The sequence below is a fragment of the Bombus impatiens genome, unplaced genomic scaffold (assembly GCF_000188095.3).
Source record: "Bombus impatiens unplaced genomic scaffold, BIMP_2.2 scf_0102, whole genome shotgun sequence".
Lineage (NCBI taxonomy): Eukaryota > Metazoa > Arthropoda > Insecta > Hymenoptera > Apidae > Bombus > Bombus impatiens.
The window spans coordinates 4661156-4684830 of record NT_176521.1 but is presented as its reverse complement, the minus strand read 5'-3'; the positions used below and the strand labels follow the sequence as shown (position 1 = coordinate 4684830).

The 23675-nt window shown below is 34.0% G+C and overlaps 1 protein-coding gene across 14 annotated transcripts in view; it reads left to right on the top strand.

Annotated features, from left to right (window-relative positions):
- Window positions 1–23675, top strand: part of LOC100741966 (tropomodulin) — a 113696-nt gene that overhangs the window by 76499 nt on the left and 13522 nt on the right. For 6 of the 14 annotated variants that reach the window (XM_012394879.3, XM_012394885.3, XM_012394886.3 and 3 more), the window contains 9 exons: window positions 4851–5003; window positions 5087–5254; window positions 5339–5465; window positions 5553–5773; window positions 5870–6024; window positions 6107–6203; window positions 6312–6459; window positions 7879–7987; window positions 15909–16558. In XM_012394879.3, the coding sequence (XP_012250302.1) occupies window positions 4851–5003; window positions 5087–5254; window positions 5339–5465; window positions 5553–5773; window positions 5870–6024; window positions 6107–6203; window positions 6312–6459; window positions 7879–7967 (1158 nt within the window). In that variant the 3' untranslated portion in view covers window positions 7968–7987; window positions 15909–16558. Of the gene's footprint in view, window positions 1–3847; window positions 4194–4850; window positions 5004–5086; window positions 5255–5338; window positions 5466–5552; window positions 5774–5869; window positions 6025–6106; window positions 6204–6311; window positions 6460–7878; window positions 7988–9363; window positions 9444–15908; window positions 16559–23675 lie in introns of those variants that run through there. The other 8 variants (XM_012394883.3, XM_012394884.3, XM_012394887.3 and 5 more) reach the window with 7 other exon arrangements.

Sequence of the window (23675 nt, the reverse complement as noted above, 5' to 3'; positions counted from 1 at the left end):
TAAAGTAAATATTCGTGTTGCCTTTTCAATCTATCTGGAGATACTATACAGAACTTTATATTACATAATTTGACATTAAGTCGTTTGAAAATAACGTAATTACGTTGGATTATGTGATTTATATTTTTTTATGGAAATGTTTTTATATAATTACCAGAAGGATACACTGATACGTCTCCTTTGAAGAAGGCTGATACAGTGCATCAATTTCCATAACCACGTAAAATCGTCAATATCAAAACTTTGTTTATTCGTTCTGGATAATCATCAATCTCATCTATTTATAAGTGTTCTTAATTTTTTTAACGATAATAGCGTAATTCAGTAGCTGCAGCCACTAGATAAATAATAGCTGCAATGGATAATTGGATAAGCAATAATCCAGGAAAAATTCTAAATATCCTAAAGCTGGTAAAAGAAAAAGAAATTCAAGAGGCAAGAAGAGAATGGCCTCAATAACCCTTGCTGACTCGTCAGTGAAAAAACGGCTGAAAAATGAAGCAAGGGGATAATAGAAAACTAATAAAACAAGAAGGAGCACGGAAGGAATTGTGTAACTCTTTAATGAGAAATAACAATGATGAAGAAATTAAAGCCACAAGTAGCGGTAAGAAAAGTATAAATAAAAAAGTCAGTTAGAAAGACTTAATAATAAGCCTACACCTGATGAAAATGAATCAAAATCGAAAATTGAAGATGCCTTACGTTTAACATGTTTAACTGAACCATGTTAAAAATCTGAGGAAAGTGAATAATTTATTCAATGCATACTATGTGTGGAATGTGGTAAAGACATTCCCAATTATGTATGTATTAATTACTACTTGGATTTAGAAAGTAATTATCTCCTTATGTTGTTTTTAAGTAAAGATATTTATACTTATTTTATTTATGTATATTACATTATCAATGATTAGTTTATTAATTTATTTATTGATTTAAACAACAATACGAATATATTTCGGGCAATAAAAATGGTTCTTAATAATAACAATAAAATTAATCGTATCAAAATGCTCCACCACAGGAGATTCATCAAATAATCATTTTATAACTTATTTCGCATATATTTTTCTGAAAGTTTAATTTACGATATGTAATGAAGAAGGTTCAAACTACGTTTCAGCATACTCTATTTACGTTATTGATTCAAACAAAAATTGCAGAAATCAGAAACTGAAAAGTGTATCGACTTATACTTCTGTAACAAACTTCTCCAATACAATTATAATAGTCGAATCCCATAAATAATAATAAATAAAATAGTACTGATGAAATTTCGAAAAATGTTTCGCGTAACACACATAGCGTAATATTCATAAAAGGTGTATTCATAAAATGTTCGAATAATTTTGGTGAGCTTGTGTAGTTTTCTGGACGAGCGTCAAGCAGCTCGCTTTGTTTCCGTTATTATTAGAAACAGTGACATCCGTGGCATCCAAATTTCGCGCGATTCTGATCAATTTTTCACGCATGCTGTATTCGCGAGAACCAAATAGTCCGTCGATGTTGCGTTTTGTTTTCTTCTTTTTTTGCTTCCTTTTCCTTTCACTTTCTTTCTTCGAGGAGCTTTCACACGAAGCTTTTTTCCAACGCGAGCCTGTTATGTGGCGTAAAATTATTGTCGGCGTGTGATCCGCCCGGATAGAAAACGATTCGCCTTTTTTTGTGACCGTGAAAGTAAGCAGGAGCGGTTTTCATTCGGCTATACAGAAATAAACCTGCCAAGAAACCGTACAAATTAATTAGCGGGCAGATTTCTCGCGGCCAGTGAGAGCACACGCGCGCGTTATTTGGAACACTGAAAGTTTCATTCTAGATCTGATCGTCGATATGCACGGTACTATAATTGATCTTCCTCCCGGTATTGTCTTCCGGTTATTCATCAGTGCAGTGACGAATAATATTTGCATTGAAAGAGGAAAGTATGCAGGTTCAATGGAATACATTCTGTTACATCATAGTCATGGAAAGAGTGTGCTAATAATTTAATATTCGGTTGCATCCTCTTCGGAAATTACGTAACTCTAGGATTGCGTATGAGAAAATAGGGAGTTGGTGATGAAGCGAAGACATTGATGAATATGAATATTAGAAATCTGCAATTTTTATCTAATAGATAAAAATTCTAAATGAACATCGTATTTTATTCGTTTGAAAAAACATATATTTTAATTTTATACTTCGTACAATACGTATCAATTCTTAAATTCTGATACATCATCCAATATATTATTAACGATATTTTGAAAACATAAATAAATTATTGCTTGAACAACGTTGTTATTCGCATTAAGTTTAAGGTACACTAGGTTTAGAACCTTTTAAACATTCAACAAAAGAAAAAGACATAACTTATCATTATTGTTGTTGAATATGATCTCCGTATTAAAATACTCGTCTTTAGTCATCAAATGACGTTAAAATAAAATGATTTTCGTATATACATTAGTATGGTTTATATATAATTTAATTAATGGTCACATAATAGCCCACTTTGTCTCAGTCATATCAATCTCACTTACAGTTCATCATAACTAGAGATTAATGTCCGACTTGTACTTTTTTTATAAATTATATTCAGTTATACGCCCCTGTGCCTCCGCATCATTTTGTATTATATTACATTAATCGGTTTTCTTGTTGCATTCTTTTTTCTCTTCCTTTCTTTTGTACAATTTGACGTAATATGACGCTAATTTGATGCGAAAAATGGACTATTTGACTCGCCTGTTAATAACAATAACAATAATAAAAATAATAATAGCAATTGTACGATCAAACGACAAAAACGTATTCGTGGTAGCAGCAGATATTAAGTTGCCGTATTCCTGAGCGCAGGGGTGTAATCGTTATTAATGCGGGCCTAGGTCACGGGCGGCGGATCGTCTTTGGAGGCGGCTAGTTAGTTCGCGGGAAGGCCAGTGGCCGCGCTCGCGCTCACTATAAATAATCATGGCGCGGGGATGTCCAAGTATAGACCGTTGGGAGTTTGCCAGCCTGCGAGGAGGCCTCAGCTATTTTTGAGGCTGTCGCCGCTACGAGCGCTACAACGCGCGATAGACGCTCTCTAATCAAAACTGCACGGCCGAAGAACGACAGAGATGGCCGCTCTGTCTTTTCCGACCGCGAACCACGGGCCTACGCAACACGCTCCCACCTAGCATGCACAATTTCCCCACTCTTAGCATACACACCGATTACCGGTCTTTGCGCGACCTTGGGTAGAATTGATTTATCGCGTTAATCATCTTGACACGGACCAGTGGAGGGTCCACGTGTTTCATCAAATTCTTTTCGATTACATATTGTACATACTCCGCACGAAAACTGCAGCTATATGTGTATCATGTGTCATAATTATAACGCTCTCGTCGGTTATTTATCACCTTATTAGTTAGATCATTTTCGTTGGATGGCTAATTTAGTGGATCATAAGGTCACAAATTATGGTATCATGTAAATGTAGAATGATGTTAGTCGTTAGAATGAATAATTTCTTCAACGTGGATTGTCGCGTAATACTGTATATAGTACTTTAATATTGTATAATTCAGCTATTTTATGTGAAAGACAAACTCTTTTATGCTAAAAGATCTTGAATCGTCAGCTACTTTTAACGGTATTGAATGATTCAATCCAAGAGCGAAAATGGTAAATGGTTGTTCAACCTCTCTTAATTTGCGAATCTTATACGTATATGGAGGTGTTTTGAAACAACCGCCACGGGTGCTACATCAACGTCAATACCTGCGCGACGCTAGACGCGCAGAAACTTTCTCCATAGGTTAGCATCTTGTATACTTCATTCAAACTAATACTCCGTACGGTTGTCAAACGGCTTAAGGCGATAATTGAATGAAAACTTTCTCATTATTATAAACAATTAGGAAAATTAAATAAATATTTCTTGCGTTTTGAAAAGCTATTCCATATTGAGTAAATATTTTGAGATTTCTTCGAATAATTATGAAATATACTATGGAGTGATAATTCATTTCGCTGGTTCTTTGTTCAAATATGGTATAAGCGTCAAAGGGCGCTGCCGCAATCAGCCGCAATCGGTGAACTGGTCAGTGAAGTGTGTGTTTGTCGTGAGAAGTGGGTGAGGTATTTGATTGCGAGCGGTTCACCTAATTTCGCATTGAAGGACCGTATCATTGTGGTTCATTGTTGTGAACGATTTGTCAGTAGTAAGTTTCATTCTTGTTTAGATATTAATATTTGAGAGACGGTCACGAATCGTCGTTTAGCGTGGGTTGTCGATTTGGCAGATGAGTTGTCAATGAAAATCGATCCCGAATTATCTGGGGCAAAGGGCATCAGCCGGATTGGACAGTTGCCGAATTTAAATGCAACTTGTCGATTTGCTGATCGTTCGATCAGGAACATTGCCTGCGTGTACTCTTAGACGTAGTGATGAACGTGTTCCGTGACGAAATACCCTGTCGCTGATATTGTATACGGAAAAATATAATTCGTCGTTTCGGCTTCGATTTTCTGGTCATCCGTCGAAGGCCATTGTTTTTATCATTCGGTTGTTTCAATCATTCATTGAACTTTACGTGTGTCTATTTATGCAAATTTAAGGAGAGTGAAACTATTTGTTGATAAAATATTACGAAAATTATTAGAAAAATTTTCATCAATTTTTTTCATATATTTAGTAATCAGTATTTAAGAATTCATACTCTGTGTTCTGTTATAATGCGGATGTGTTAGAATATTAACATACTTTAATAGTATTATAGCAGTTTTATATAGCATTAGATAATTATACTAATAACTCTGCTAATAAAATGTCACGGAGGCACTCTGTAGTTGACCAAGAACCATGGGAAACTTTCCAGACTTCTTCGTCAACCAAAACTACCACTATGACAACTGCAGCAAAGCTGTATGGCAAGGATTTGAGTGAATACGATGATGTGGATGTGGACGATTTGTTGGCACAACTCACCCCAGAAGAAATTAATATATTAGCAAAGGAGGTGGATCCTGATGTAAGAGAATTAGAATTGTCGTTGCCATGTTTAATTTATAATAGCTGATATAAATATATTTCATACAATCTTTATTCTTATAGGATAGCTTTATGCCACCATCGCAACGTTGCAGCTATGAATGTGACAAGAGTCCTACAGGACCACTAAATCGCAAGAAACTTATTGAACACATCAACAAACAAGCTTTAGAGACACCAGATAGACCAGAATTAAAACCTTATGTACCTGGTGTAATAAGAGGGAAAAAGGTATTGTTTTAAATCAAATATTTTGTTTTTAATACATTTGAAATGAAAAATATTGATATATATGTTTTCGTTGTATACTTTTAGTGGGTTCCTCCTCCTCAAGAAACTGCAAAAGAAAAAGAAGCAGATGAGCAAATTGCTATTGATCTTGGAGAGGAATATGAGCAAGCATTGTCTAATGCTACTCAAGAAGAAATTATTGATCTTGCTGGTGAATATAATTTTCTAGGATAGAATAATATAATTTTTAGTAATGATAGATTTATTTTGACATTTAATATTAATTTTTTGCGTGTAGCTATTCTTGGATTTCATTCCATGATGAATCAAGATCAGTATCATGCTTCCCTATTAAATTCTGGCCAACCTGTTGGTTTGGGTTGGGATGGTGTAACGAAAGCTAGTCAACCAAAACCTTATCCAATGGAACCACCTAATGATACAGACGTTGACGCTACTATTAAACAAGTGCGAGAAGATGATACTTCGCTAATTGATTTAAATTGGAATAACATTAAAGTAGGTATATGAAACCTATTACTGATTGTACACTCACAGAACGTTCGGTATTTATGATTACATAACGTTATTATATGTAACATTATTATTTTCCAGAATATATCTGATGAAAAGTTTATCCAACTATTTGAAGGACTGGAGATAAATACACATCTCGAATCCTTAAGTTTAACAAATGTGGGACTCACTGATAAGACTGCACAAAGGTTGGCAGATGCCTTAGAGAAAAATTCTACGCTCAGAGTACTCAAGTTAGTATAATGCATTTTACCTACTTTGTATTGTAAAAATAATCTTTATTAGATATAATATGTTAAACCTATAACTTTTTAGTGTGGAAACAAACTTTATAAGCCCAGCTGTGATAGTGAGGCTCATCAGGGCACTCCTTAAAACGAAGTCAATAGAAGAATTTCGATGTTCGAATCAGGTAAGATACAGTAAAAATTTTATATTTTTACATCTATTAATTTATCTACCAAATATAATAAAATTTTCGTAATGATTAATATATTTTGTTTTTGCATTTAATATGTAGAGGTCACAGGTGCTGGGAAATAAAATTGAGATGGAAATTACACAATTGGTGGAACAAAATCCGACATTGCTCCGACTTGGTCTTCACTTGGAGTTTAACGATGCTAGACATCGCGTGGCCGCACATTTACAACGCAACATTGATAGGAGTAAGTAGAAATAATATATTTATAAAAAATATTTCTTTCGTGGAAGTTTTAATTTTGGACATATCAAAATAATTTTTTATGAAGGTTCTGTGAAAAATTTTATATTGAGCTTAAATAAGAAATAACTTTATTCCTTTTTCTATATATTTTTGTATACAGAATCTGTTCTTTAATATAAAATGATTATTTATCATTTAAGTCTTAAGTGATATTCATCAAATAAATCATAAATGTTAATGTCTCATTCTTGATATAACTTTGTAGTTGTATCAGAGATATCAATTATTCATTAGATCGAACAATTAATCTTTTTTCAGGTATATTATAATTAAAATATCAGTTCACATGTCTCAAATATTCATTTATAATGAAAAAAGTTTTTCCAGATGATTTATTTATCGAGGGATATGTGCCACATTGGAATCGTACTTTTTATATTATTCAAACAATTATTCTTACATTCTAAATAGACACGATTTTTTCCTGTCGTTCATGCTGCAGTGATATTCATACTGTTAATTTTTCGTTTAGATGGGAGCAATTGTATGGGGGACCATGGAGATTATATGACGAAATGCTTCTAACTCTTCCGAATCTGCTTCGTAGTCTTTCATAGCGCTTTATTAGCACATCATCATTCATCCATTCATCCTGCTAAATTCATTTATTATTTTTCTAGCTAGTGATATAGAGGTAATTATGAGTGTACCCATTTGCAATCAACATTTCTTCATATCTCTAACAATCTATGCACTCTAATAACCCCTTTCATCTAGCCACTTTGAAAGTTCTATTTCATTTCTCGCACTAGGAAGATGTTGTACCTAGAAACTTCATCGACAAGTGTAAAATATAATCTGTTTCCAATTTTCAGCCGAGTACAGGACCAAAGATTAAAATGCATAGACATTTAATTTGGTATGAGTCTATTTAAGTCGCGATTATTTCCCATTATTGCTTATATATAGCTTATTTAACATTGATAAGCAGCAGAGCAGATGTAAACTTTGATTCATGCTTTTGTGCAGTTTCGCTTTATTTAATTTACTAAAGAAAATGATTGTTAATAGTATTAGTTTAGAAAAAACATGAAAACACTAATTATTTTCGAATAAAAAACGATGAATTTTCAAGACAATGACAACTTCTCAACAATAAATTCTTCTAGGTTCAAACCTTGCCTTATATTCACCTTGCAGCATGCATATCTTTCACATAGTTTCATGTTTCCAGTGCAAGCTTTTTATCTGTTTCGTTTTATCATTCTCACGTTCATCTCACAATTATAATGTTGAAAATGTTTCACGTAAATATGTGAAACGGCTGCATTGATTTATATTTTGTCTGAAACTTGTTCTATCCTTACGAAATTGCTATAATAGTATTCGAAAGATTTTAACGAATTATTTATTTTGTTAGTCTGTCGTGTGCAACGCGCTAAGCTAGAGGCCGGTGAACTTCCTAAAAGTTTCGCTATCCCAGTAGGTGGTGTAAGAAACGAAACGTAGCGTTGACTTTTTATAGCGCAGTGAGTAATATTTGTAGGCAAGAAAGTCCTGTATTGAAAACTTGTCTTTAATGCCTGATTTTTTCGGCCAATGTACAATTTTCATGATGTCGAATGTAAGTGAATGTCCAGATAAAACGGTATCCTTGATTCGTAAATTAAATTATTTGCTTGTGACTGTTTATTTGTTAACTGCATTTTGTACCGGTTTGATTAATTCATGAATAGACCTTGGTCTAACAGTTCTTCAAATTGTTTGAGTCAATAAATATGTTCATATTCTTTGTATTATTCTTTGTATTAGTAAAAAAGAAAATAGCCAGTACTTTTAACAATAAAATAAATAACTAGCGGATAATCATGAGCATTATTAAGATTGAGAATTCTATTCAATTAATATCTGATATTATAATGATATTATGGCACAATTATCATGGCTGTATATCAGTATAATAATTACCAATTATCAAAAATATTTACAGCAATGATAGTTATCAAACAATATAAATATAACAAAAAACTATATTATCTGCAGCACTAATAGCTGCGCATTGACGGTAACAGTGACAACAATGACTAACAATGACAACAATCTTTTATACGTACACTATTATTAACATTCATGCATCCACCGCACGATTTTATTTTAAGTTGCTCGCATTATCTCTTCTCTCATTTCAATCTGTCGCACACATCTGCTAAAGCAATAACGATAAACTATAGTATAAGAAAGTACACGAAGAGAAATACGACAATCTATTCGAACGAATCTTTCAATGCGATGATCAATTGATATGATAAGTACACACATCTCAGATTGTCTTTCCAGGCGGAGTCCTCAAATCAACGTATGCCAATGGTCCACACCCTATTTCGCAATTTATGGTCTCATTGTCGCGTAGATGCGCGTCACATAACGTTTAGGTTGTACGACAATTACAGTGATCACGATGAGCCCAAAGGATTACGATGGCGAGCCACGCCTATTTTAACTGATTAGGGATCTCGAAACGATCAATTAATCGTAATGAAGTTATCTATCTGTGTCACACTTGCTACGGTCCTTAAATTTTTACATTCCAATCTCGTTTCAACAAATACAAAAATTTGCAACATTTCAAGCAAAACTTTCATACAAAATTAAAACGAGAAATCATGTTTCCATTAAACTTAAGAAACTATTTAATATCACAATTTCGAAAATGAATGCATGTAGTAAGCAGGATTAATGACGAAGAAAAAGACCGATTTGGATCGCTTCGATTTCTCTTATTTTTTTTTTTAGTCGCCATATAGAATGGATTAGTTTGTATAACGATTTTACCACCCACCGATATGAGACTCTACGAGTCAGAGCTGCGATGTATACTTACGACACCTCTATTCTTTCCCAACAGTACGGAAAGACCTAACGCTGCGGCTACAGTTCCGATTCTTTAACATGAACCACAGGAAACCTGCCTTGATTCAATGAAAGGTAGCTACCCCTTAAGTGGTGGTCGATCAACAGATTGATGCTGCGCGTTTTTCTTGCGGCAAGCCTTAACTGCTCTTGTTACTTTGCAGCTTAACTAACGTTGCTTTTCGATAGATGCAAGGTTTTGTGCGCTTGAGAGGAAAACAGGATCAGTGTAAAAGCGTTTTGGGCTACGAACGATGTTCAAGTATTTGAGAACTTTTTACGGTTACTTGAGAGGTCTACAATTTCTAGGAAATTATGTTTTATGAGATCCTGTGACATAGATTCTTAATAGTGAAAGAGTTACAACAATAGTTTAATATTGGAAGAAAATTGTAATGAAAATTTTATTTTATTTTGGTATTTTCTACTAAAGATATTTAAAGTATAGTTTACGGTAATATATATGTTATATTTTAAGCCTTCAAACTTTTGTAATTAATATTGTTTCATACGTTATAGTATAAATAAAGGTATCTAGATTCAAAGATAATACATATGACAACGAAAGAATCTATTTTTAAGAAATTCTGAACTATTTGTAATTTTGGTATCTGCTGGAATTCAATAACATAATTTTCAATAAAAATACAAAGATTTTCCAGTAAATGGAAATTTATAATAGTATCGGGTTTACAATTTTGAATGACAAAGAATCATACGCCGTTGAAATTAAGAATGAATGAATTTATGTCAAGGAGGATCTCACAAAACATAGGATTCATTCGTTGCATGGTTAGTATCTCGTTCGTAATGCATCACGACACGTTAGTTCGTAATGAAAGTCGAAAACAGAGTTTTGCGCTTGATCTGACACGTCGTTAACTGCGAATGGTGTTTGTAGACGAGCTTTAACTCTGGTCGACGGCCTCGCTCTCAGGATTTAGGTGCACATCCTATCAAACCCGATGAAGTCGTGACGCGTTAATTTCCACGCAAGCTTCCAGAAGCTCGGTTCACCTTGCGTGACGTCCTCTCGACGTTAAATGTCGAGCAGCGAGCGGTTTAACGTGTGACGACGTGCCTAGTGATGGGATCAACCGTATCGCGAGTAACATCGTAAAGTCTGATGAAGCATTTGACTAATTGCCTTCGAATTTTCCGTCAAGTATTCCCAACGGATACGTAAAAGCGACTCGAAATTAATCTTGTTCTCTTCATTCGTTGAAAAATTATATTATTTGTTACTACACTTTGTAGAGATTGTGAAATATTTTTTAGTTGATGTTTAGATTACTTTTCAATAATTATTTTATGTTATAGAATGTTACTGTTCTAGAAAATGTTTCTTCAAGATTTAATGGAATTAATAGTATGTTTAATATACTTCAATATATTATTCGATATATTTTAGTTACTGCCAAAACTTTAACAAAGTATTTCAATTGATTAACATATAAAGATAACAATTTTGTGTTATACAAGTTTACAATATTTCATAGCTTTTTATATTGTGATACTATTTCCGATAACCGTTTTCATGATCCCATCACTAAATGTGCGCTAGCAGCCGAAAGTACGAGACTGTATAATTATGATGAAATCTATGATAATTAAGCTGTACCCTTAATAAGAGCAACTAACAACTAGTTATTTAATCATAGTAAGATGATCTTAATAATTAGCATATTTTTTTGGTTGGTAGTACAAGGACTAAACCTTCTTTTACTTCTTTATTTTCATTCAAGAATCATATTCTTCCTGTTACATGCAAAGAGTTCAGATAATATTATAGGATAGTTTATATAATAATTACAATTAACATTACAATTATCAGAATCTAATCTGTATCTCATTAACATAATTACAATTAAAAGCTAAACACGTATATACATATAATCTTTTTTCCATTTAGTAAGAGACAATTTATTCATTTTGTTAAAAATATTTGCAAAAAATATTCTAGTATTAATATTATTATTTACGTCTGCAAATCTTTTAACTTTGTAATAATTATAAATAATATATAACATATATAATATCCTCTTTTATTTTTCGATTTATAGTGTTCGAAAAACGATATTTAATGCTTTCATGTGAGCCCAGGTCTCTTACTTTTGGCCGATAGTGCACGCCAGCGATAGTGTAACTACCATACACGCTGATACATGGCAGCAGGTTCGGATCGCGATGAAACTGTTCCGTTGGATCAACCGCGAACTGCTCCCGATAAAGTTTTTCCCTTGCGCGAGGGTACAACTCAATTAACCGGTCGTTTGGTGGAAAGTTCGTAGCCAGATCGCCGCTTTACAGCTCAGATTAGCTGTTTGCCTAGGAATACGGGAGTAATTTCTTCTCGTCACGCGAATAACTTTCCAACTTAGCTACGGGACACAATGTTTTTGCCTAAAAGCCAGCTAGAAGTTCCTCAAGTTATATTTTGCCCTTTTACGTCGTATTGTTAACCCCTTGCGTTTCAACCAAGTTATTATTGATTTGAGCGGAGACATTTCGAGAGTCGTTTGAAAGTAATTGGTCAATTAGACTATAATAGTTTAGCAGAGTTAGAAATTAGTACCGCGTGCGATGTAAATTTCGTAAATTTGTTATACTTTGATCGTTCGATTTATGGTTACATAAATGCGTAATAAATTGAAACGGTCGTACAATTTTTCGTACAACGGTATTACAACGTTTTCAGCGTATTAAGATTAACCAGATTTTATTCTACGCGTCAGTTTTGTGGAAATTTAACAGACGGGGAAATTGACGGGTTTCGTATTTCACGGAGATTGTATAAAATTAAATTCTCAACTTTGACGCTTTGGGCTATGTCTGCATCAATGTATAACATTTCATTTCACGAAAATGCCTGTGACATCTTTTTATATAAACACGCGTTTGATGGCATTTTTTCACTAGCTGATTAAATATGCTATGGTGAAACATTTATTTGCGACAAACGATACAACCAGACATTTTTAATATGCGAGAGGACAGCTACAATTCTGTCATACATCTAAAAGTGTAGCGAATGAAAATTTAAATTAATTCAGGATAGAAAATTTATTGGTTACGCAAGGGGTTATCTGTTCATTCAGGAATCTTCTAGAAGCTCTTTAAATTATGTAAAAGTTATTAACCCTTTCTTGCCCAGCAATTTTTATTTAGTTTTTTTAGAAGAATAAATATTATATATATAAAAAAATCTTAAAAGTCAATCATGTTGTTATTTATTCATAGACAAGCAAAATTTCGTTCTTCGATTTTTCCGAAAAGAACAATTATCTAATATAATATTAGAATCGATAAATATTCTAAGATTCTAAATTTTCAAATGTTTCTTGACATCTAAAATAATACAAAAAATTATATTTTAATGTTAAATCGATCCATTTTTCATCTTGTTGTTTGCAAAGTTATATTGCATACGATATACAACATGAAAATTATATTTAATTAAAAATAACACGGAACAATAAAGGGTTAATTACAACTAATATCTCATCGGTACATATAAACTAATGAAAACTATCACTTTAGACACTAAACTCTACCCTCACAATGATATAAATCCATCGACGAAAAGAGTTTCAGCTATTCAACGAACGCTTAAAAACCAGAAAATAATCGTGAAAATCGAAATTATTCGAAAGTGGACCAATTTACATGGTTGAAACGGTAAATCCCCGACCAAATCGGATCGATTATGCGCGAGCTTATTTCGCCTTTCTGATAACTATTTGCGGGCATAAACTTCATCACAGTGGTCGAACGATTTTCACGATTAGCCGAATTTAACGCTTTAAATGTCAAACGAGCGTCGAGCACCGCGGATTTCCAAAGTGCTCGATGTTCATGCATCGACGAAATTTCCAGCGGATCGCTCGTGTTTCCGTCATAACACGTCATGGACGTGTTATTACCAGGCTAAAAGATTGCTGTGACGTACGAGTTTCCACGTAAATCCACTACCTTTCCTCCCCTTCTGTTTCAGTGTTTGAAATGTGACGTGCATCGACGTGTTGAAACGTTTTCTTTGAAAATAACAGCGTGATATACGATATTTTCGATTAACACGATCGTCTTGTTTGCAGTTGGACCTGTCTTTTCTTTCTTACTAACAGATTGGACAATTAACTCTTAAAAGCTATCGTCGAAAGAAATTACATTGATGCGCTATCATGGGTGAAATTCTATCTAAATATATATCCTTTTTAATTTAGAAATAAATAAAGTCAAGTAAATGTAATTGATGTTACCCTTACGTTTGATATTAGACGAAAGGTGGTATTATTAAAGGACGATAATATTAAAGAAAAATACGTTTGGTGTGAAATTTCACCCATGGTAACCCTTAACGGTTAAGATCGTTTGTGGAGCTTCTTTCTTCTTGCATGGAACTAACGCGTGGAAAGTATACATATCGTTCCTTTTTGCATTCGGGAACGAAGGAGTTTTATTGGTAAATCTTTTACTAGAAGAAAAAGGAAGGAGCTCCAATGATTTATGCGAGGATTGAATTATAAAGAATTTTGCGCTCACGATTGATTTTGTGCTTACTGTTGAAATTAATTATATATTGGATAAAGATTACAATATTATATTATTTTTGTCCAGTATAATGATCATATTGTAATTTAACGAATTAGTTATTGATTTAATATTTCACATGTATTCGCTGTCATATTGGACAAAAGCTGTGCCACGAAAAATTCCTCGATATAAATGAAAGGAATTTAAATGATGTCGCATATTTCTAGCAGATCGTGATGAAAAATAATTCCGTTGAAAATAAAATTCCACACATAGGACGAGTGTTTCGAAATTGCGGAAAATTATATAAAGAAAAAAGGAAATGTAGAAATGTCGTAAAATTCTTTGGTTCGTCCTTGTTCAACCATTCATTCCATCGAAACGTTGCAAAGAGAAGAATTCTACGGGGACTTTTCCAACAGTTTGCCCCCTCCGATGCATGTCCTAACGAAGCTCGAACGAACGCGCGCTGTTTGCCGGCTCGAGACGAAAGTTGTTTAATTCGACGCCATGATGGATGTATCAGCGACTCTAGGAAAAAGCAGCAGCAATTTCTGCGATAGAAAGTCCGAATTCGGGACGAACGAAAGACAATTAAAAAGCAACGAGCATCCATGGCCAAGCACACACGCGGATATATTTTACGTCGTCGCCCGGGTTATTCCTGGCTCGCGTGGAAATTGCAATTTTCCCGGTCGGATTACGTTCTGAACGAGGCCAGGGACACACTCTCTTTCTCTTTCTAATTCGAAGTTCCGCCGGTTTTAATCGTGTAACGGTTGCGCGCTTTGGCACGCCGGAAATCGCGATAATTGATTCGAAAAGCTTCCCTTTTTTTCATCGAGATAAATCGGATATCATCGTGTTGTTTGCCGTAAATATTCAGCTGAAGCGTCAAAGTAGAGCTTCTTCGTTAGAGCTGTATGATATTAGTTTGTTATTATTGTTGTTTATGTTTAATTGTAGTAGTGGAGAATATCTTCTTTTATTAAATTTCTACGAGAGAAATAGCCGATGGAAAAATTTTTTCCGCAGATCATCTTCTGTTAAGTTTCATTAATTGTAGGATGAAAAATTGGAATTTTATCAGAAATGTTATATCAATAGAAGATGTAAAGGAAGAGGAAAATTTACAATCAACCAGTTTAAAAAAATATGTACATATTTTCCTTTCATCAGCGAGTCGATAAGAAGACAGCTAGGCAATTATCCTGTTCTATTTGAGTTTACTCGGAATATTTTTTGATGGAAATGAATTATTCTCTTTGCAACGTTTGCGGCGGAGCAAAAATATGTATAAAGCAGGGGTTGAAATATGACTTTGATTTCAGTTAGATAACTATTAATACGGGTGATGATTCTCCGTAAAAGAAATATATTCAAATTGCGTAATCCAATATTCTTTTGTGGGACTTTGTACAATATGTGTTTGATTAAAATCTTAGGAAATTTTTAAGCGATTAATCTTCAAGCTTCTTTTACCTTCATTGTCAAAATTATATAAATAATTCAGAAAAAAAAGATGATGTGAGTAATCATTGACAGTTCTATCTGATTAATTAAATGCGAGAGCTTCTCAGCGTTTCAATGTGGTTTTTGATTTTTTAAAATACTTAAATAGATTCTTTTTTAACGATCTTTTATTTTTCTCTATTGAAATAATCAAAATATAAAAAATAAAATTCAGGGGTCGTTTTCATAATAATTAGAAAACAAAAAGTAAGATTCTGTTTTTTTTTTTTTTTAAACGAAGTCCCAGATATGAAAAGTTTACGTTAAACATCTTTGATTCCTTTCACGAAGAATCATCCCCTACACTACAGGACACCATTTGCATAAGAATCACTTTCACTTAACAAACTTTCATTAATCAATTTCAACCTCTGACGTGAAAAAGTGTGTGCTGCGATTGCATTCTCTTCACCGGCATGCAACCGATCGGTGAAGATTTTTTAATTCTAAAATGCTGAACGCAGATGATGACAGTGTTTCGGGTGTCTGTTGCAGTACGGCAGTCCCGGCTCGGGGTGGCGACATCTTAACGCGAAGTGGCGTTCGCCTAGGTATTATTTGTACATATATTATATATTTATTTACCTATATGTTATACATACGTACATATATAATATGCATAAGATATATATATATATAGATACATAAAGAAAAGAAAAAACACCACTTACTATCACGCATTGCTCGCGACATAAATGATAATTTCACGTAAATGATAATTCGCATCGTGTAACTTGTGAACAAGAATCGATAAGCGGACGTTCTTGGCGAAGCTTCTTTTTCCATTTTATGTATTAATATTATGCCTCTGTCAATATGTGTCGAAGAATAAAACGATGTCGTTCTCCGGCGTTTGTTTCAATTCCAATCGCAACGCAACCGTGATGGGACACGTTCCATTTAAATTCGTCGAACAAACGATCGGGAATAATGAACCAACCGAGTGTTGTTTTCTTGTTTTTTCCCTTTTTTCTCTTTTTCTGTCTTTGTTCCTTTTTTTTTCGTAAATTCTCTCCGCTTTACGTGACGATTCTCTGCCTCGTTGAAGGCCGAGCACGTTCACGCTGTTACATACTATGTTCGTTTTGCATGAGTATTTGTACTTTGGCGCAAATTAAACCGCAAATAAACCGTTCTGGCATACACTATTTCGTCCCCCGTTTGTTTACCTCGATCATGTACGATCCCCCTAGCGATAATTCTCTGATAATGAGAGCAGCGAGTTCTACTTCAACCCTTAAATCAGCTCCACCGATTCTCTATCTCTTCTTTGAATTATTATTGTACGACGATGGTCGTTTTGGCGATTGATTTCGTTGGTTCTTTGAATTTGACCAAATGTTTCTTTACAAGTGGGTACATGTAAGTGATAATCAATGAGTTTGCAAATGGAAACGGTTTCAGGTAACGTGATGGGTTCGACGAAGTGTAAGTATATAATATTATAATGCTACGGCGGTACGTAATATACGTGAATTTAAGAATTACATGTGTATAACATTATACGAGTATATAATGTTCATGCGATAAGGGATTCGAGAAATTTTTGAACATCCGCTATTTGAACTATATAAGGTGAGACAATCGTAATAATAATAAAAGACAATTTTGACCATGACAACGATGACCATGATCGTAGCTGGGAAAAGTGTAACTTAATATATAGGAAATGTTTAAGAAACGTTTCTATTAACTTATACTTTTGTTCATATCTTGTAATATACAGAAAGAGTACTCTCCTGTTTCGGTAAAAACTTATAGTTACTTGTTCATTCGTGTTTTAATCGTAACAGTGTAATATACAACTAATATACAATTCCTAAGAAACATCTTTAATTATAATTACTTAGAAATATAATAAAACAGAATTTAACAAAATATGATGAAAACAAAATTACTAACCTGTGAACTAATCCTAATGTTAAACTATTTCAGTTTAAGGGTTGAACGTACGATCCGCTGGCTCTATATAAACGATTGTTGGTTGAAAATTCGGTGGCGATAGCTAGGAAAATATTTTCTTGGTGTCTACATATATCAGACGACGCGAGAGCTCTTTTTATCGGCGTGCGTGCTCCCAAGTTGCCTGGTCGATTTCGAGATTGCATCCTGTGCGCCCAACGAGTAGTTAACTACCTGCAGCTTGTATCGTGCCACCAGCCAAGTTACACGGGGTAGGGCGTACGTGTTACTCCATATAATAACACGTTTAAAACTATCCACCGTGACTTTTTTAAAGCTGCTCGCTCTGATACATGTTTTCCGGGATAATCGTAGAAGGAGAGCTCGCGGAACACGCGCCGCGTTTGCTAATGAGCGTTCGCCCGCCACTGTTTGCGAGCTTCCCCTGCGATTCCGTGTTCCATCGTCCGTACAAAACGCGTTCCTCCTGTAATTTCGTTCAGAAACGACCATCTGAACGTTTCTCGAGTTCTGCAGCATAGTAACTATTGCCTCGGATGCTAGGGAGTACGTATTTCGTTCCGTGAAATTTCCAAACAATTTATACAAATTATAGAACTGAATCGATAGCACGCTGTTCAAAAACCGCGTGTCGATGCTTTTTAAAACGTTCGCGGCGGTTTTTCCTGAAAGAGCGACTATCGATGAAAGGTCCTTCGGGAGACGAGTTCCGAGCTTTGGTATTTATTTGGATATTCCGAACGTAGAAGTTCACGGAATTTGGAAAAATTTTGTACAATGAGTAAGTTTGCGGATGTTTGAAGCTTTGAAATCGCGAATGTAGAGAAATTTCGAATATTCGAAGTCCTATTGGCGAATGTTTGGAAATGTAGGAATTTTTGTAGGTTTTCGTTCAATGTTTATGAACGTCCTGGAAAGCTTGGGAATTTAAAATTCGTGCGAATATTAATCCTCGAATGCATGATTTCTTTAAATATAACAAAAGATTTTGAAAATATTCGTCTACTCTGAAACTAGTTTTATCTTTTCGGTTCTTTTTAGTTGTAAGAAGAATTTGTTTCAAAATAGCTACGGGATATATTATAGAACATACAAACGAATCATATCTTATTAGTTGTATTTAAATTATTTTAACTTAATAACATTCGGATATTGAAACTGTAATGGACAAAAATAATGAAATGGAAAAATAGTTGACTTTTTATTTTATTCGCTTAGATTAATACTTCGTGTTGTATAATGCGGATGTATTTGATATTGGTAACATAGCTATATTCAACATACCATACAGTAAGTAATACTTATCTGATTTATATTATAAAATAAAAGTACGCTATAAAATGTCAACCCAGTATGTATGCATTTAAGGATTAATAACTTCAAAACTCTGAGAATTCTAAAATTACAATTTGAAAGTTTCAAAGCTTCTTTCATATTGAAGAAAAACTAAATATCTAGTCTAAATGTCCCAAGAATTCAAAATACGTACCCGAAAGCTTATTTGATCTTCAATTGTTTATTAAATTACTTCTTCCGTCTCTCCCTTAAAAAATTTAATGTCCCGACGTTTCCGAGATTTATCTGAAGAATTATCTTTTTGAAGCTTCTGAAATTTTGCTGCAAACAGCAGATTAACGTTCAAAGCATCTCAAATTGCTTTCACTCCCTGCTAATTAAATTCGTAAAATTTTCTATTCGTTCGAAAAAATTCCAAGAGCTCCCGAATTTACGAAAATTTGCATGTTGGTTAACATATCTCGACCGAAACGTGGGAGCACGATGTTTTGGGTTTCGATACTCTGTTAGCCGTGAAAATATTTGTGTCTCATCGAATCTCGACAGAAATCGCACTGCACGATACGTTTTCGCGCGGTTTTTCATTTTTGCTAGATATTTTTTATCCGTGTGGCACTGATACTTCTTTTTTTTTTTAGATATACCTTCCAACGTTGTCGTAGGTGGAAACAGATTTTCTGTTTCTGTAACACTATCTTTTTTTGTTCAATGCGTATTTTTGTTCACTGCACTCAAGAGTAGTATTTTCTACACACAGCCATTGTGATTAAATATTAATTCAAACGTTATTTTAATTAGTGCTTGGTAGCACGCACTGGTTTGCAGTAGTGAATCTGTAAGATGGTCATCAAATGTTTAACAAGTATTAAATAGAAGTATTGGGTTGAAGAGAAAAGTTGAATGTAATATTTGACCATTATTTCAGCGTTAATAAATAATCAGATTGTCGAATGCGAGTTAGAATTAACTGATTATGTATATGCACTGATAGAGATTGTGTAGGTCTCACAAGGACCAAAACATAGCAAACCCATTAAGGACCAAGCAATGAAATAATTCCTAACAAGCAATTTATTGCTTTATCAAGATAAAACAAATGTATTAGAATGATAGATGGTGTTAAGAACTTTACCACGCGAATCAGAAATACAAAGAAGAGATGTTTTAATTAAAAGAACACTACCATTATAGCGTTACAAATACTCAATTTCTGCATGTGTTATTTTAAATCGTAGAAGATAGTTGGAAGAGGAGATACTGATTGAAAGAAATATTCAGTAACGTTAGAACGAAGAATTCGATGATATAAACCAACTAATTACATTATTTTCTATGAAGTAATAGCACATCGATATAATTTTTATCAAACTCCAATGAGATAAATTAGTTGACATGACAAGTGAAATATTGCGTTAATGCAAAATTGATCCTTGACGGGTTCATATTAAATGATGACTAATCTACCGTGATTAATACCAGTAAGAAAATATTAAAAGAGAACACTGAACGAACGATCGAATGACAGAAAGGTATTAAGTCGGGAATACTTTGACACCCTGCAAGTTCCACGTGGAAGGGAGAACACTGGCGTTGTGAGTTAATTAAATTTATGTCGATTTCCCTTTTGAACGTTTGTCAGCTGAGTAGACTCGATTGTAGGTGGATTTTGAGTTGAAAGATCCGAGGACTACGGCGAATGATGTTAAGGACGGGAGAATAATAATGAGGTTTGGCCGACTGTTTGTCCGCTGAACTCTCTGTTCTTTCCTTTGCAAATGAACCCATTTGTATTCAGTCGTAGGGTTAATTCGTCCCTGGTCAATATCCACGCCTAGAAGGTCTCGTTAAATTTTAGAACGCCAAGTACGTCGGTCCACGAATACACCGAAGAAGATTATTTTCAGTATAGGAACGCGATTACGAGCAATTTCACCTGCACGTGTTTGCGCTCTTCGCGCCGTTTCCGGTTCATCCCCTGCGCTTGGCGTTGATACGCCGAAGCAAATTGCTTGTTTGCGTTATGAGTTACGTAAAAGATGAAGATAGTCCGTGTTAAATTCTCTCGGAAGTTCCAGTTTCGAGGATTATTATACGTAAATATTGAAACGGTGCTGTTTGGGATAGAAGTCCTGTGGAATAAAAGTTAAACAACCTGGTCATTGCGGAAGAAATGGGAAAGATTGTATAAAATTGTCGATTTATCTATCTTGGTATTTGTATTAGCTTATTATATACGATATAACGTCGACTTATTATACATAGTTAATCGGCAATTTTCGATACGTTTGCCGTTATAATTCGAAGTTATAGTTCTATGTCTAAGCATTCAATTGTAATAATAGAATATGAATTTTGGTATATTGAGCTTTTGTATATTTGTAAAATTCTAATTAGGATTTCGATGAAGAATTTACTTGTCTTGTCGTAATAGTTAATTCATATTTCATTTACGTTCGTGTAACTCAGTTAACATAAAGTGAAAGCGAGCATCTCAAGATAGATAAATTTTAGTCAATGAAATAATAAAACAGGGTAAGAGAGAGTCCCTGGTACTGATACGACTAGGAATAAAGTTTACGAGATAACTGGGACTTGAAATCGACGTAACTTTCTTAAGATAGAAGGCATGGCACTAAAAATGAGAAATTCTGGACCAGTGGCAATTGAATTTCTAATGAAGTGAATTAACATATATTTCAAATAATATAAAAATTTAGCCGGTTTCTGCAATGATAAAGTATATCGAAATAATAAGAGCATATGGTTCCATTGCAAGAAGTAATGACACTAAAATGTTTATATTAAATAATCACCCTAAAAGAATTAACGTGCTTCAAGACGATAAATTAAGGTTTACTTAGAACGATGTAGTTTATCATGTTTTTAAATAATAAAATAGATAAAGACCCATACGCGAATAAAAACACATAGTTCTAGTACAAGAAGTGATAACAATGTAATATAAAATATCTCTCATCCATATCCTTATAAGAGATTCTTCCCATGATAGTAAAATTTTATTTACATAATACATGTATTCTTTTCCTATTTGAGAAATCATTATATATACACGAACTTAACATAGTACGTAAACAACTATTATTAGAAATGTTTATTATTCGCAATTCCATCATTTCTATCATTTTCCATTAAATTTCATCGTGATTTAGCGCAAACAAAATAATTTTTCCTGAATCTAAAGTGATATCTCATTCATTTTATTTTATATTATAAACGTTTTTTAATGTCTGTTATCATTTCAAAGAAATTATATTAGTATAACACACACACACACATACAAGAAATACGAAGAAATTATCACAAAACATAAATTCGGAAAAAGTCATCTTCGATCAAACAATCCACCAATTCGCGATCAATTTTATAACCGAATACACAATCTAGAAACGCGAACGAAATACCAATGGACGTTAAAATTGCAGACAAACCCATTAAATGTAGTTGAAAAGTTATATCGTTCGAATAATTACGATCACGGTGCAACGTGTTTCATTCTTGCACGCACAAAGACACGCGGAACAGGGGAAATTCACGTGGTTTTACCTGTGATTGATGCAGGCTGTGCTACTTTGTTCCGCGAAATTGGCGGGTAAACGCCAGGTCCGGCGGAAAAACGGCGGAACCGGCAAGACTCGCGATAGAAGTTCGAGCCAATTTATTTGCCAATTGGAGCTTCAATTACTTTTTCAGCCGGCCTGCGTACGGCTCAGTTTTTTCTTCACCGTGCCTTGCTTTTTATTTTTTTATTCCTTCGTTTTTTACTCTTTTCCTTTTTTTTTTTTTTTTTTACTTCTCGTTTTACCGTCCTCGGTTTTTATCCTTCGTCAGAAATCGTCGACCATTTCGTCTCATCTATTTTGGATTTTACGCTGTCATCGATGCCGCCTCTACTTCTTTTTTCCTCGGCTGCCCGGTTTTTCTCCCTTTCATCAGATCCCGTGAACCAATTTTTCCTCGCTGGATATTAAAGTCGATTCCTCTATCACCGTGCGCGCATTCATCTCGAGAAATTTCATAGTTTTCGGAAATTCGACGTTTCCCCTCTATTTCTATCCATTTCAGCTGCGTTTCCGATATTCACGCCCCTCTGCGGCTCTTGCTACAGCCGATTAAATTGGATCTTTTTTTCTCCTGAAACCAGCTATTCCTGATGTTTTTACAAGCGGATGTCATGAAAAAAGTCTCTGGTGAAATATTTGTGATCCATTGGTTTATCTTTGTCCAAACGTTTAAAGTTAAGAGTTTGTCTATTGAAGCTAGAATTCAGTTTTTGGAATGTTTGAAACTTTTATATCGGAAATATCAGTTTATACACGTTAGTTTAATCTTTATACCGCGACACGTTCTACTATATTTAGATTTTCCGATGGACGTACATCATCATGTGCTACACATCATTATAGGATTTAATTGCATGCTGCCGCTATACGATTTTTCTACTAGGTACCTTATGGTTTTCGCAGTATTTATGGTTTTAATGAAATAACATATTCAGATATATTAATTTGTATATAGAGATCTTCAATCTGTTGCAAGTATAATCATAATTGATAAATCATAATTCGTATCACGTCTGTGACATTACGAGGCGTGCGTTCAATCCACGTAATGATGCACTGTTAGAATTTCAGTGATGTTTCTACTATAACGTAACCAACGTTTCAGACATTTTTCACTATAAATGAAAATCTATAGAAAAGACGTAGAAATTTTGCAAAATCAATCTTTCTTATTAACCCCATAGCAGGGAAATATTTTTAAAATGAATCGTTTATGAATGCTGCCAAAAGTTAAAAAAAAAATCATTCTTTCGACGCTCTATAGGTTTCATGAAAATAGGTTTCCTTTCAAATTTTGCGAACGTTAATAAACAACTGTCAGAGTTAATTGTTCGTCATCACAGCTTTTATGATGAAAATTGTTTTTCTTTTAACTTGCGCCAACATTTGAGAAACAATTCTCAGCGCTGATTGTGCCCCGTCTTTCCATAGATTTAATAATAAAAATTGATTTTCTTTCACT